The sequence below is a fragment of the Silene latifolia genome, chromosome Y, assembly GCF_048544455.1.
Source record: "Silene latifolia isolate original U9 population chromosome Y, ASM4854445v1, whole genome shotgun sequence".
In the NCBI taxonomy this organism is placed as follows: domain Eukaryota; kingdom Viridiplantae; phylum Streptophyta; class Magnoliopsida; order Caryophyllales; family Caryophyllaceae; genus Silene; species Silene latifolia.
The window spans coordinates 211815513-211829781 of NC_133538.1; the positions used below are offsets into that span (position 1 = coordinate 211815513).

Here is a 14269-nt window from a genome sequence, read left to right on the forward strand (position 1 = left end):
TATCAAATATCAAATATATTACAATGAGTAGATTATACAACCTGTTGTATACAGTTGTATGATGTAGAATCCGAGCTGTGTACTAAAGTTTTCGAGTTTTGTTTAAAAGAATCGAAATTTATCTTTGTAAAGTTTTTAACTCACACACTTAAACATAAAAAAATAAACTCTCCCAAAACTCAGAAAAATTACACATTAGCTCGGATTAATATATAGGGTTGTATAATGCTTATTATACAACTGGTTGTATAGTAATATTTGTGAATATATTATGCCTAAAAAAAAGAGGTTCCAAAACCAAAAACACATTGATAACAACGTAATACCGCCAAAACCGTCGTCTCCTTTGTCCAGCTTTGGCTTCAGCCGTCTATGCACACTGCACACGACGAATCTAGAGAAAACTAGTAAGTTATCTTATATTTGGTATTCAATTAAAATTACTTTTAAATTATGAATTGTGGATTGATTTTTGTGATTTGTGAATTGTGAGATGTGAATTAGATTTCGATTCCGTATTGCGTATTGTAAATTACGAATTGTGTATTGGGAGTTGGTAATTAGGGATCTTAAATTATTTAATTGCTTTACTTTCCAACTCACAATCACCTTAAACTTTCAAGTTGATCGACTCCAAGTTCGAGTTAGTCAATATTCTACGCGACGACAAAGCAATAGGAGTTTCCTCCACCAATTATCCATTGATCTTAGATAGATTTTATCAAAGAAGTTATGGATTGTATATAATTAGGTGGTCTGAATTCGAGATTGTTCATTTTGGATTCTTTTAGCAAGTCTCGTGAATGTTAACATGTGACATTAAGATGTTTCTCATTTAAATTCACCTATAATTGACGAAAATGTATTCCCTCCGTCTTAATCATTTGTTTGTCTTTGATTAATATACCCCTCATAAGAATTTAAAAAGGCAAACAAATAATTATGGGGACAAAGGGAGTACCGAGTACGAAGTATAACTTAATAGTGAGCCACCAAAATGGTACTCCTTCCATCTCGGTGTGGACATGGGCCACATCTCGGTCTGTGGATTTGGGCCACCTACCGATCTGTAGTCACGGGCCACCTGCACACCAAGCCAATCTGTGGACATGCAGTGGTCTTTTGAAAGCCACGCCCGGTGGCGTAAAAATGCTTTCGACCGGATCGCTTTAGATCGGTCGGTTTCGTCTCGGTAAAGGTCGCGAAACGATTAGAGATGTTCAGAGTCGCCACCAAGCATTTGTGGGATGCCTGGAACCCGTTCGAATCCACTTTATACCTAGGTCAATCAAGGCAAAAAGCGGTGTTTGACATAGGTACTAAAGATAAGTACTCGTCCCCCTTTTAGCATTCTATGCCTAAAATGACTCTCGTACACCCTGGATAAGGCCATCCACTATCCAAAGGTTCTGAGTAAGGGGTAAGGGTCCGTATTGGGAAGCCCTTTAATCGGACACGCAATCCCGCCCGCGCTAGCGGCCTCTACTGATCGATCGTGGTTGTTTAAGTACAAAAGTTGATAAAACGGTGTAAATGCATGAATGCACATCCAAAAGTTTAACATAACATGTGAGCTTTCTAAGTCGGTTTGTTAATCCAAATATCAAGCATAAGATGTCAAGTTTGATTTAGATTGATTTGCATGTGAAAACGGAAATTAAACATCCATTTACCAAATTCGGGTTATGATGCTTAACACGATCCATTTATTGAAAAAGGGTGTCAAATGACAAAGTATAAAAACGTGAACTTGTGAATCTGATCCGTCATGTATTCGGATTAACCGTAATCGGGATCGTCCTAGACAAGTGTTAAAAACGAGGCAGAATAGCGCCAGGCAGCCCTGTTAAGGCGCGAGCCTATTGGCGAGGTAAGGGGCTCTGCCCAGGTTTTTAAATGTGGAAATAGGCAGCCTCTTGGGGCGCGGGCCATGGGGCGAGCCAAGAGATGCCTCCTGTTAATTAAAAAGGTTGTTTAAAACGGTTTTTGTAATGAATGATTTGCAAATGTTGTTTACGTGACTCAGAATAATTACTATTGTGTTAGTAACATTCGTTATCGGATTTGCATGTTTGAAAAGTATGGTTTACAAATAAAAATGTAAAATGTTTGATTTGAACTAATTATGTTAAGTTCATTTCTTTTTAATTAGTCAAGTTTGTCATCGTACTCGGGTTAAACCGACATGGTATAAAGAACCAAGGATGATTTTTGTAATGGTCAAAATATGTTTAACATAAAAATGCATTAAAATGGTAAATAAAAGAAAAGAATTTCTTTTAAAATGTAATTAACCAATTAATATCACCGAGTCACGGATTAAACCGTCATGGTATTAAGAACCGAGGGTGATTATGATTTATGGCTAAAAAGTTTGTCATAAAAATGATTTGAAACATTTGAAATGGTAAAAACCGATTACAAATAAGAAATGAAATAAAGAGGAAAGACGAGAACAAACATGGATGAGTCTTACCCAAGACCCACAAGAGGCACGAACCCCTTTGCATGGCAAAGGGCTTCTGTCTCGGGCTAAAACTCGGTTTTGGCTCATCTAACCTATACTTGAATCATGTTATGCATTGTTCATGCTTATGAACTCATAAAAACAGTAAAGACGTGAAATAAATGAGTTGTTTACACCCTCAAACTTACGTGTATTGATATTTGCGATGTAGACGACTTTAGAGACGGTTTGCTCGTAGCGACTACTCACGATCAAGAAGTTTAAAAGAGTGCCTTAGAAAAGGATTTGGTTTTGAAAATATGTTGAAAATATGTTAATTAAAACATGTTGATTGATGAATTGAGTTGGTTAAATGGGTCGGTCGAATGCACGGCGACGGTACCAAATAATATGTGTAAGGCTTGTGTTTACGATCGGTAGGTCGTAAACACGTGTCGATTTTGTGACTTAGGAAGTCGAGTCTAGAAGTTTAAGGGAGAGGTGAAGGGGCGGACGCTCGCGTGAGGATTGTAGTATGTGATGGTGGGTATTTATAGAGAAATGTGGGGTGGTAGGTCGGTTGTGCTTGCTTGGAGGCTAAGCAGACACCTGCTTAATTTAGGCGCGAGCTACCTCGTGATGGAAATGGGTATATTGTCCTTTTCAATTTGGACGTGGCCATTGCTCCATCCATTGTTTGGTTGGTTTGATTAGTGGTAACCAAATGAGATGTCGTGTAATAATATGGGCATCTAATAAGATTATTTTGGGTGTTACTTGAGGTAGGTGTTTTGTGTGCTTGACTCGGGTTTGACCCGTGTGAGTCGGGATTTGAATTTCGAGTCGGTTTTTGGCTCGGTGTCGGTTTTGACTCTAATTAGGGTCAGTTTAATGGAAATGACATGATAAAGACAGTCATGGCCTTATTTTCGACATTCGAGATTTGGTTTGACGCGGGTTGACTCAGGTTGACTCGAGTTGCGGGTTTCTGAGTCGGTTTTGGGTCCGAAGACGGTTTTGACTCTAATTAGGGTCATTTTAATGGAAATGACATGATAAAGACATTCATGCCATTATTTTTGACATTGGAGGTTTGGATTGACTCGAGTTGACTCGAGTTGCGGGTTTCTGAGTCGGCTTTGTGTCCGAAAACGGTTTTAACTCTAAATAGTGTTATTTTAATGCAAATGAAGTTAGAAAACCATTTATGAAATCATTTTTCATAGTTCGATCATCATCGAGTGGTTTTCGAAAGGTGCAGATACTGGGTATCTACACTCGGTCATTTGTTTACCTTTACTTTTTTGCCACAGCTCCTTCGTTTATCAATGTGGGAGTGAGTAAAAAGTATGACCTTTAAAATTAATGACACATCCAGTGGAGGCATTTAGAAACCACCAATTTCAACTTTCTTAGCCTTATTTGTTGGCACTGAGTAGCTATATTCTATGGTAGTCGTCTGAATTTTGTATTTTTGTAAGAATTTAAAAGTTTATAAGAGTTTAGAAACCACCAATTCATGTATTTGTTCCATATCGTCTACGTTTTGAGAACTAGTAGACCTAATGTTGCTTTCTATTATCCTTATTAGAAACACTTTCGCAATTTTGCAAGAGTAAAAATGCGGACATCTTAGATCTTTGAGGCTTGTACATAGCCAAAGACGTACTGTCATGAAAGGCATTGCATTTATGGCTTAGCTTGAAATATATGTCATACTGTTTGAGTGTTTGTAGTGTAGTTGTAAAACCCGGACATGTTGCGGGCACTATTTAATGGTGTTGAGGACGGAAAAATGTCAATATAATCTTGTATGGAGATAAATGTTTAAGGGACTGGGATGGCAAAGTGAAATACAGAAGGAAATGGGAGGGATATGCTTGATTGGTTAGGTTCTATTCCCTCTGAATCTTTCTAACAATGATTTTAACCGTTTCCTCTATCATTTTGGAAATAAGTCTTTGATATATATGTTCCTTTGATTAAACAAGGGAACTTTGAACTCATTACTTCACCATTTTAAGAAGCATTCACCTGTTTTTATTTCCAGTGTAAACAAGATTATACAGAGAAATCAGAATTTGTTGGTTCTATATAATGCATTTTAATAGAAAAACGGCACTAAACTATCTCTGCATCTTTTTATTTGAAGTATGTAATAGTATTTATTCAGTGCAATTTTCTGTGTAATCTTCATTTTTGATCATTCAAAATAGCCTCTCTTTGCTTTTTGTTCACACTGAGGTTGAATAAATCTAAATCATCTTATCCCGCTTATTGTGCCATTCATGGGCTCTTAATGCATTAAGGTCATGTTATTTAAGAAGCTAATCATCATATTGGTTAGTCGCATAGGCCAAGGTCTGGTTTATGAATTGGAGGTTTGATATACCAAGGGATATAGATCCAACGTGGGCCTCTATAAATAAGAGTTGAGTTCCTGGCACAAGTTCTTTTTCTTTTTTCCTTCTGCTTCTCTTCTGTAATGTGATCCCACATAAGCTATTTGCAGAATTGCATTACTACCTCCGATTCATCTGGTTTTGACGGATTTTTTTTATGTGAGGTTTATTTTACTAAAACTTCAAAAAACCAGATGAATTATTTCAAGGGACATTTGTAACTACTATTTCATTTTACTTATATAATTTTTTTTCCTCTCTTTTTGGTTATACGTGTTTAATGTGATCTTTAGTTGATGGAAAGACAAATGTGGAGAAAGATTGTCTACATCTGAAGAAGCGACCACGGCATTTATAATATTTATTTATTGGCATGATTATTTCTTATATTGAATACAATTTAGCTCCACGACTTTGTATTTTAATTTTATTTTTTCTATATTTTTTTGGTAGAACATGTATCTGACAATACTCTTTTCAGTAGCTCTTTTAAAAGACGAGCATGTTACATTTTAATTAATCGATAGTAAATTCTTATTATTTCTTTCTACGAGCATATAACTCACAACGTAGATATCTACAGATTACTAATGTATGTAGGCACAATAATTATTAATTTTGCCACAAAAATTATTCGTGGCTACTAATTTTTAGCCACAGAAATTATAAAATTTCCACGAAAATGTTTGTGGCTAGTAGTGATTAGCCACTGGAGTCTTTTTTTTAGCCACGATACTTTTTCGTGGTTAGTGGTGTTTAGCCACGAGATTTCATATATTTAGCCACGATAAAGCCTTGTGGCTAATACAATTTTAGCTACGGGAATTTAGTTTAGCCACGATATTTTAGCCACGGGATTTTTCGTGGCTAAATTTATAATTTTAGCCACGTTGCAATTTTTCCCGTGGCTAAATTTTTGCCACGGCCACTTGCATCACGGCATGTTTTATGTGGCAAAGTACTATAGCCACGGGAATTTAACACTTGCGCCACGTATTTAACCGTGGCCTAAGTGCCAATTTGTTGTAGTGAGCCCCTTATTGTAAGGCCTTGGAGTGAAGAAGTGGAACTAGTGAAGACTGATGTCAAGGATGTTCCGGTCTGGGTTAGGATTCATAGCCTACCGCTCAAGTTTTGGGGTAAGTGCATTCCAAAAATTGATGGCTTAATGGGTACTTATGTAAGGTGTGATGATGCCATTAATGAGAAAACTAGGTTAGGTTTTGCTAGGGTTATGATTGATGTCCCCTTTGGTAAGCTTATTTCTGAGAAAGTGAAATTCCTGGATGAAGATGGAAATGTAGTGTCTCTGCGAGTGGAATTTGAATGGAAACCTATTGCCTGTGCTAAGTGTAAGGGGATAGGGCATTCTGCTAGTTTCTATAGGAAAGAAGGAGTGGAAAAGAAGACAGCTCCCACACAAAAGGTTGAGAGGAAACAATGGCGCCCTAAGCAATCTAAGCAACCAACTGGTAAGCAACCTACTGTATCTGATATACCTGTTGTGACCCCAGTTGTTACCCCTCCTCCTGTTACTCTTGTGGGTGAGGTTGCTGCTACTCCTGTTGAGAAGCCTAACCAATTTGATGTTGAATGGAGTAGGAATGGAAAGTATCATATGATTACTACTCCTGCTCGAAATATTATTAGGCTCAGTAGGCAAGAAATTGTGGAAGCTGGTCTGAGTTCAATGAAATTTGGAACTCACACCTTTATGGATTCATTGAACAATGTTACCCCAAAAGTAGGTATTGGGATTAATGGTAGTGAATTACCTCCTAGTAGGGGTAATGTATAATTGGGGTTTTTGGAATGTTAGGGGGTTAAACAGCCTGTCTAAACAGAATGCTATCAAATGGTTCCTTCATCATCATCAGATAGGTTTGTTTGGCCTCCTTGAGACCAAGGTTAAACCCTTGGCTCTAAATTCAGTTAGAAATAACCTCTGTGCAAGTTGTTGTGTGTCTACTAATACCCAGTACCATAGAGGTGGTAGAGTATGGATACTTGGGAATCCTTCCATGTTTGCTGTAAATTTTTTGGAGTATAATGCCCAATTTATACATATGGAAGTAACTGATTTAGGCACTGGGAGACAGTTTCATCTGACCATGGTCTATGCTTTTAATGAGCTTCAGGAGAGGAAGCTGTTATGGGAGAAACTTAGTTTATTTAAAAGACAGATTCATGGAGTTTGGGTAATTTGTGGGGACTTTAATACTGTTTTGGTGCCTTCTGAAAGACTTGGGGGCAATAGTACTACTGAAGAAATGGAGGATTTGAAGAACTGTGTGGATGATTGTGGAGTAGCTGATTGCCCTGCTAGTGGTTCCTATTATATCTGGAATAATAAACAAGAGGTTCAAACTAGGGTATATAGTAGACTGGATAGAGTCTTGGTCAATTATGAATGGTTTAACGAGAATGTAAATCTGTATGCACATTTCTATTGTGAAGGTGTCTTTGATCATACAGCTTGTGTGATTCAGAGTACTAATGATGGGGCCAAGAGAAGAAGACATTTTAAGTATTATAATATGTGGAGTAGGTCATAGGACTTTCAGTCTTGTGTGCAGCAGGTCTGGGATACAACTATGTATGGCACTCACATGTTCAGACTAGTTAAAAAATTAAAATTACTGAAGTTTCCTCTGAAACAATTGAACAAAACTGATTTTGATGACATTGAAAATAACATTACTCGAGCTAGGATGCATTTGGAGTATATTTAAGACAAGCTCAGAAGTGATACTCTCAATGAGGTTTTAATTCAGCAAGAAATTCAATCTGCTTCTGCCTTTAGATTCTTGAACCAAGCTTGTCATGAATATCTTGTTCAAAAGTCTAAGGCTGTGTGGATGGAACAAGGTGATCAAAATACAAAGAATTTTCACAGCCTGATTAAAAATAGGCAGGTGAAAAATAAAATTATGAGGATTTATGACATGAAGGGCAGTAAGTGTGAGAATGTTGATCAAATCCAAAAAGCTTTTCTGGAGTTTTATGAGGAGCTGTTGGGGATTTCAGCTGACACTAGGCAAATCTCCACTCAAACTGTTCAGTTGGGTAGAGTTTGTTCTGAAGAGCATCACAGTATTCTTCTGGCACCTATGACCAGTGAAGAAATTAAGCAAGTCCTGTTCTCTATCCCTAATCATAAAGCTGCTGGTCCTGATGGGTTCTCAAGTGCATTCTTCAAGGATTCCTGGGAAGTGGTTGGGGAGCTATTTTTTAAGGCTATCCATGAATTCTTTCTTAATGGTAAGCTCCTGAAACAAATTAACCATACCCTAATAACCTTAGTTCCAAAAATTGACCTCCCTCAAAATATTTCCCAGTTTAGACTCATCTCTTGTTGTAATGTGGTATATAAATTTATTTCTAAGCTTATGTGCAACAGGCTTGCTCAGGTTTTACCTTTTATTATCAGTGAGAGTCAAGGTGGGTTTATTAAGGGGAGGAGTATAGTTGAGAATATCTTGATTTGCCAAGATTATTAGATGTTATAATAGGAAAGCAGTATCTCCAAGGTTTATGCTTAAGGTAGATCTTAAGAAGGCCTATGACTCTGTCAGTTGGGATTTTTTAAAGCAGATGATGAATGCCTTGAATTTTCCTGACCAATTTGTTAATATGATTATGGAATGTGTTGAGACTGCCTCATACTCTTTGGTCTTGAATGGGGAGGTTTTTAGTCATTTCAAAGGTAAAAAGGGTTTGAGACAAGGGGATCCATTGTCTCCACTCCTCTTTACTATTTCTATGGAATATTTGAGCAGAGTTTTGAACTACACAACTACCACTATGCCTTTCAAATTCCACCCTCTCTGTAGTAAAATGAAGTTATCTCACCTTATGTTTGCAGATGATCTCCTATTATTTTGTAAGGGGGATATTTCTTCTATTATGGTACTCTTGAGATCTTTTGCTACCTTCTCTTATGCATCTGGTCTTCAAATGAGTCAGGCAAAGACCAGTTCTTATTTTAATGGATTACAGAATGCTGTTAAGGCTGATATCCTTCAGGTTGTTGGGTTTAGTGAAGGACACCTACCTTTCAGGTACTTGGGTGTCCCTATCACCTGTGGGAGAATGAAGAAACAGGACTGCAATGTTCTGGCAGATAAGTTGGTAGAAAGGATAAGGGATTTTGGTACAAAAAAATTATCCTATGCTGGCAGACTTACCTTGGTTAACTCAGTTCTGACTGCTCTGTACAGCTATTGGATTAACATTTTTATTATTCCAAAGGGAGTCTTGAACAAAATTAATGCCATTTGTAGAAATTACTTATGGGATGGCAATGCTAAGTATATTAGGGTTCCTTTGGTAGGCTGGGATAAGGTGTGTGCTCCAAAGCAGGAAGGTGGTCTGGCTATTAGAGATAGTTTATCTTGGAACTGGGCCATTATTGGTAAACTGGTTTGGTGGGTTTACTGTTGTCCTGATAGGCTGTGGGTGAGATGGGTCCATCAAGTTTATTTAAAAGGCCTGCCTTGGCTTGACTACAAACCTAGTGGAGATATCAGTTGGGGTTGGAAGAACATTTGTCGTGTCAAGGAAATGTTGGTTCCTGGTTATGTGAATGGACAGTGGATAGTTGGCAGTAAGGAGTATGTTGTTAGTGAAGGTTATGAGATGTTGAGGCATAAATTTCAGAGTGTGCAATGGGCTCAGCATGTTTGGAATAGTTGGTGCATCCCAAAACATCAAATTGTGGGATGGCTTATAGATAGAAAGGCCTTGTTACTGAAAGAGAGATTATTTGCATTGGGTGTGGCTGCAGATGATCTATGCTTACTGTGTGGCCGTGAAACAGAAACTGTTGAACATCTTTTTCAGAATTGCCAGTACAGTTGCAGGCTCCTGGATCTTTTGGCTCAGATGGGTAGCCTTATTCTACCTCAGACTGATCTAATTTTATGGCTTGGACAACTGAATTGTACTAATCTCAGGAAAGGTATTCTTTTATGTCTGGTGCAGCCCATTTTTTATCAGATTTGGATGCAGAGGAATAAGGCTCGAATTGAAGGATGTGTGCTTAGGCCTGAGGTAGTGTTCCAATTGATCTTGAAAGAAGTGAAGGTTGGGTGAGGTCTAGGTTGAGTCCTTATGTTGATAGACGAGATAAGGATTGGCTAAATAGATTTCACTTGTGTATGTAATACCTCTATGGGGTATTAGAATTGGATGTATTGAAACTGTAGCTTGTAATAGCTGTTTGATCTTAATTATTTTTGCATTTCACCAAAAAAAAAAACATCATTATTCGTAAATGGAAATGACTAAATAGTTTTATTAATAAAACTTATTTCATCCAAATCAAAATGTGACAGCATCTAAATTGTCAAGGTCGGCAAATTCCATCAGTTGCTTTGGGTCCAGTACGGCTATATCAGCTGCGCCCATAATTTCCTTTTCAATGTTAATCATGATTAAATCCTCTCTAGGTGACCTCTTTACAGCCAGGTTGTGCAAAGCCTTCAGCGAAGCAGTTTTTATTTTTTTCTTATATTCACACGATTCATAATAAGAATCATAAGCGTGCTTGATCAAAGAACTTTCGTTGACGTAGTAGTAATTGCTTTAGCTGCCATCATGGCTTTGCTTAACTTCTGCAAATGTAAAGATTAAAGTACTTACGATATGTTAATATTCGTACCCTAATATATTTAAAGAACAAGTAATAATAATTAACGTCTGCATATAGGTACCTCGGGGATGGCAACATTGATGAGGTTGTCAGGCCATTGCACATAAGAGCTTAGGGCTTCTTTCAAATAAGTGACCTCCTCATTAAGAAATGGTACTTTTACTTTCCCATACTCGTCTTTATATAATTGAGACACTTCCACTTTCTTGCATTTGTCATGAAGGGGTATACCATGAACCTTAACTTGATGAAGCCAGTCTTAATTGAACACGTATCCCCTGGCAACAGCAACTTTCTGTTTCCCCTGTAAATAGAACAGACGACAAGCCACCTTGCAATCACCCTTCACGTCAGCTTTAATCAATTAGTACACATACATTCACTACCTTTAATAAATTTCATAAATAAAAAACGTGTATGATATGAATAATTATAAACTAGCAGCTATTACCTTTTTCGGTGTTGAGAAGAACATCTGATCATCAACTACCTCCACCTCATCATGTGTCACGGCCTTCCTGGCTTCCTCTTCCTCTTCAACTGCCTCATATCGATCCTCGGCTCCCACCTCAGTCTCCGTTGCCATTTCCTTCTCCCTTGCCATGTCATCCTCGGCTTCCTTCTGTACATTAACACTCGTCCATATAACACGTACTGATTTCTGTATATAAGACATAAATATTATTACCTCATTTTCCTCCTGCTCCTTCTCCTCCTTCTTATTCTCCTCATCCTCTTCCTCCTCCTCCTCCTCCTCCTCCTCCTCCTCCTCTACTTCCTTAATGACTTCTTGAACCATATCCAACTCTTTTTCTGATGGCTTTTCCCCAGTTTCCAACATTCTCACCATCAACCTGGCTATTTTATGTTGCTGCGTAGTAGAAATTAATGTCAGCATATATAGTTATAAATTACGTTAGTTCAAATACAGTATTTATACGGTTACCTTATTGGAATCATCACCACTCGTCATCCTTCGAGTAGTTTTTCCAAAATACTTAGTAATACCAACATGCGTCGATACCCCTCTCACACGACCTGGATGCTCTGCTTTGCCGATTGCCATAGCAAGAATGTCATCACTGTAACCCCCTATAAAATCTAGTGCAAAACAGTGGCGGAAACACTGTCAAATGGGATAAAATACACAAAGATAAAAGTTCTAACTGTTATAAATTGAGAATGTATAAAATTCTCATGGATAAAAAAAAATTAAATGGTTAAGTCTAAACAAATGCCACTTTTATAAACGGGCAAAAATAAAGAAAACCTCCAAAAGTGTTCAAGACTAAAACCATAAAAGAAAGCAGAAAGAACAGAGTAGGATCTGCAAACTACTCGCTAGCTCACACAGAAATCACGAGCAAAGCTAACACCTGTCATGATATAAACATAACAGCCACAATCAGTGGGGAGTAACTCGACGTTCTCCCAGCCATATCACATGATATAATTATTATAGAAGCAGATAATATATCAAAGTAAATTGAAATGTTATAAAACATAACTGACAAAATATGATTACCAAATCACGTTAAAACAACGTGCTGCATGCTTAAAAGCAAAATATTCAAAAGACAGAATGGAAATAATTTAGTTTAGGCTAGACATCCACTTTAGCTATACTTTTGACACCGCGGCATCTTTACTAGTTTCGGGAACCCAGTGTCACGCTAAGATGACCAACTCCAAGCTCGCTAACTAGACAACAAACTATAATAGGATACGACTTACCAAGCAGTGTGAAGTCCTAGTCTAAGTACATGTACATGACTCTACGACGATCTGTACCGCCCGCAGGATACCCAACCATATAGTTGTTTTAGTAAAACCATATGCCTTAGTTTATTATTCTTTGCCTTTACTTTAATTATTCCAAACTTAAAAATATCCCAAGTGATATAGTATATTATTCAAATGGTTCGTAAGTGGACTACACTTTTATTTTATTTTTCAAATTAGAAAACTTAAACTTAAATCCAAAAGTATAAAATTTATTTAAGGACTTTAAATAAATTAAGTTACTGAAATTAAACTTTAAAGACCATCCTTTGACTTAAGGCACTTTAGTAAAGACTTATTACTTAGGCTTTAATGAGACGGAGTTCTACATTAGTTTATAAAACTGAACAGCGGTATTGAAAAATTCTTAATTAATTACAGAAAAATTGAAATAAGGCATGATCAATTTTCATGGTTTCCTATAGCTTTTAGCTACAACTTTAATGTTTTGACTAACTTTAAATTACGAAAGTATCAGGGGTCTAAAAATTTATTTCTAAAAACCGTCAGAAAACGACACCCATAATGTTTCAGTTCATAAATCTACTTTTAGAAAACATTTTAAGACAGGGCATAATTTTAAACATAAGTAAACATTATAAGGCTTCTTTGAGAAAAATATTAGCTACTGTATCAAAAAAAAATATTTTGAAAATGAATCTTTGAGAAAAGACAGAAACGCGTTTTACAGGCGTGTTGTTAACAAGTAATTTATTCTGACTAAACCACATATTAAAGTTTCGTGAATTAATGATTTAATTTAGTATTTTTAACACAATTAAAACCGAACAGAATCGCTATAATTGAATAAACTGCATCGCTACTTTAAATTATGAAATAAATACTAAAACTCCAAAGCAATTACCATGAAAATTCATGGTATCTTAAAATCGACTATTAATTCCAGAAAAATAATTTACAACAGTTTAAATTATAAAAACGAATTATTAAAACCCTAATATCAGAACAATTGATTTGATCATAAAACTTGTAAATCAACCAAAATAAATACCCTATTGACAAAATAAAATCATACATAGTCCAAATAAATTATGGATATCAAAAGATCAGAAATTAAAGGTTTCGAAAATCATATGTATCAATAAATCATCATAAAACATTAAAAATCCAATAATGCATACAACTACAACAATTAAATCGATGTAATACCGAGTAACGTCGAAGTTACCTTAATTGTCAAGATCTGAATCAGCAAAATACTAGCCTTCAAATGGATTCTCTTGAACCCCTTAGAATTAGGATGATTAGAGGAAGAATTAGAGCAATAAATGATGAAGCTTGAATGGGGTGTTGGTGGATGAATATCACGGCATACTCAAAGGAAAAGGCTAGGTTGTTTTTCTTTATTTGTGAGTGATAAATGACCTAATGAATGTAGTCATAAAGTAGAGTGTTTATGAGGGAAAGAATAAATATAAGCAATAAAATCTCCTTGAAAGCTCTTGAAAAACCAGCCACAAGAGGGAATAAGTCAAAGAAAATACCTTCTAATTTTTATTGTAAAATAACTAGAAGTCAAATAAAACAATTTATCAAAGACTTAAAGTAAAAGATATAAAACAAATTTTAAAATAAATTTTCTAGATATAAAATACACGGTCCAAAAAGGTGATGAACCAGAATCGTTTTCCCATTTTATAAAAAAAAAAGTGACATATAGTTAAAAGTCGGTCCATTTATAAAATAGGACTAAAACTAATAAAAATGGTGTTAAATAAAACATTAAACCAAAATTAGCATAAAAAGAAATAAAAATAAACCTCTTTAACGAAAATCAAATAAATGAGATTTATTAAAATGGTGGGTGTTACAATCACGTCCTTCAGGCTTCTATTTTCCTTCCTGTACCTCCTTCTCACAGATCCTCTACATACACATAAAACCATTAAGCAACTCACAATTATATAACTCCGACCACCAGTGGTTGGAGTGACATATTAAGTCAAACTTACAATTTTCTCTTTG

General features: G+C 36.2%; 1 protein-coding gene and 1 long non-coding RNA gene across 2 annotated transcripts; both read left to right on the forward strand.

Annotated features, from left to right (window-relative positions):
* Positions 1–269: 269 nt before the first annotated feature.
* Positions 270–5388, forward strand: LOC141627030 (uncharacterized). The gene is made up of 2 exons (XR_012536592.1): positions 270–407; positions 4794–5388. It is a non-coding gene; the product is annotated as an uncharacterized LOC141627030 (long non-coding RNA).
* A 628-nt stretch (positions 5389–6016) lies between these two features.
* Positions 6017–9942, forward strand: LOC141630021 (uncharacterized). The gene is made up of 5 exons (XM_074442915.1): positions 6017–6640; positions 6726–7375; positions 7652–8109; positions 8249–8258; positions 8361–9942. The coding sequence occupies exons 1-5, from the start codon at positions 6017–6019 to the stop codon at positions 9940–9942; spliced, it is 3324 nt and encodes a 1107-aa protein (XP_074299016.1).
* Positions 9943–14269: the final 4327 nt, after the last annotated feature.

What these genes read in the sequence shown, in the direction of transcription:
- LOC141630021 (XM_074442915.1), top strand. Translation starts at nt 6,017, where the DNA reads ATGGGTACTTATGTAAGGTGTGATGATGCCATTAATGAGAAAACTAGG. An exon ending in TACCTCCTAGTAGGGGTAAT is followed by an intron (nt 6,641 to 6,725) that starts GTATAATTGGGG and finishes CATCATCATCAG; the next exon opens with ATAGGTTTGTTTGGCCTCCT. An exon ending in AAGAGAAGAAGACATTTTAA is followed by an intron (nt 7,376 to 7,651) that starts GTATTATAATAT and finishes TTCTGCCTTTAG; the next exon opens with ATTCTTGAACCAAGCTTGTC.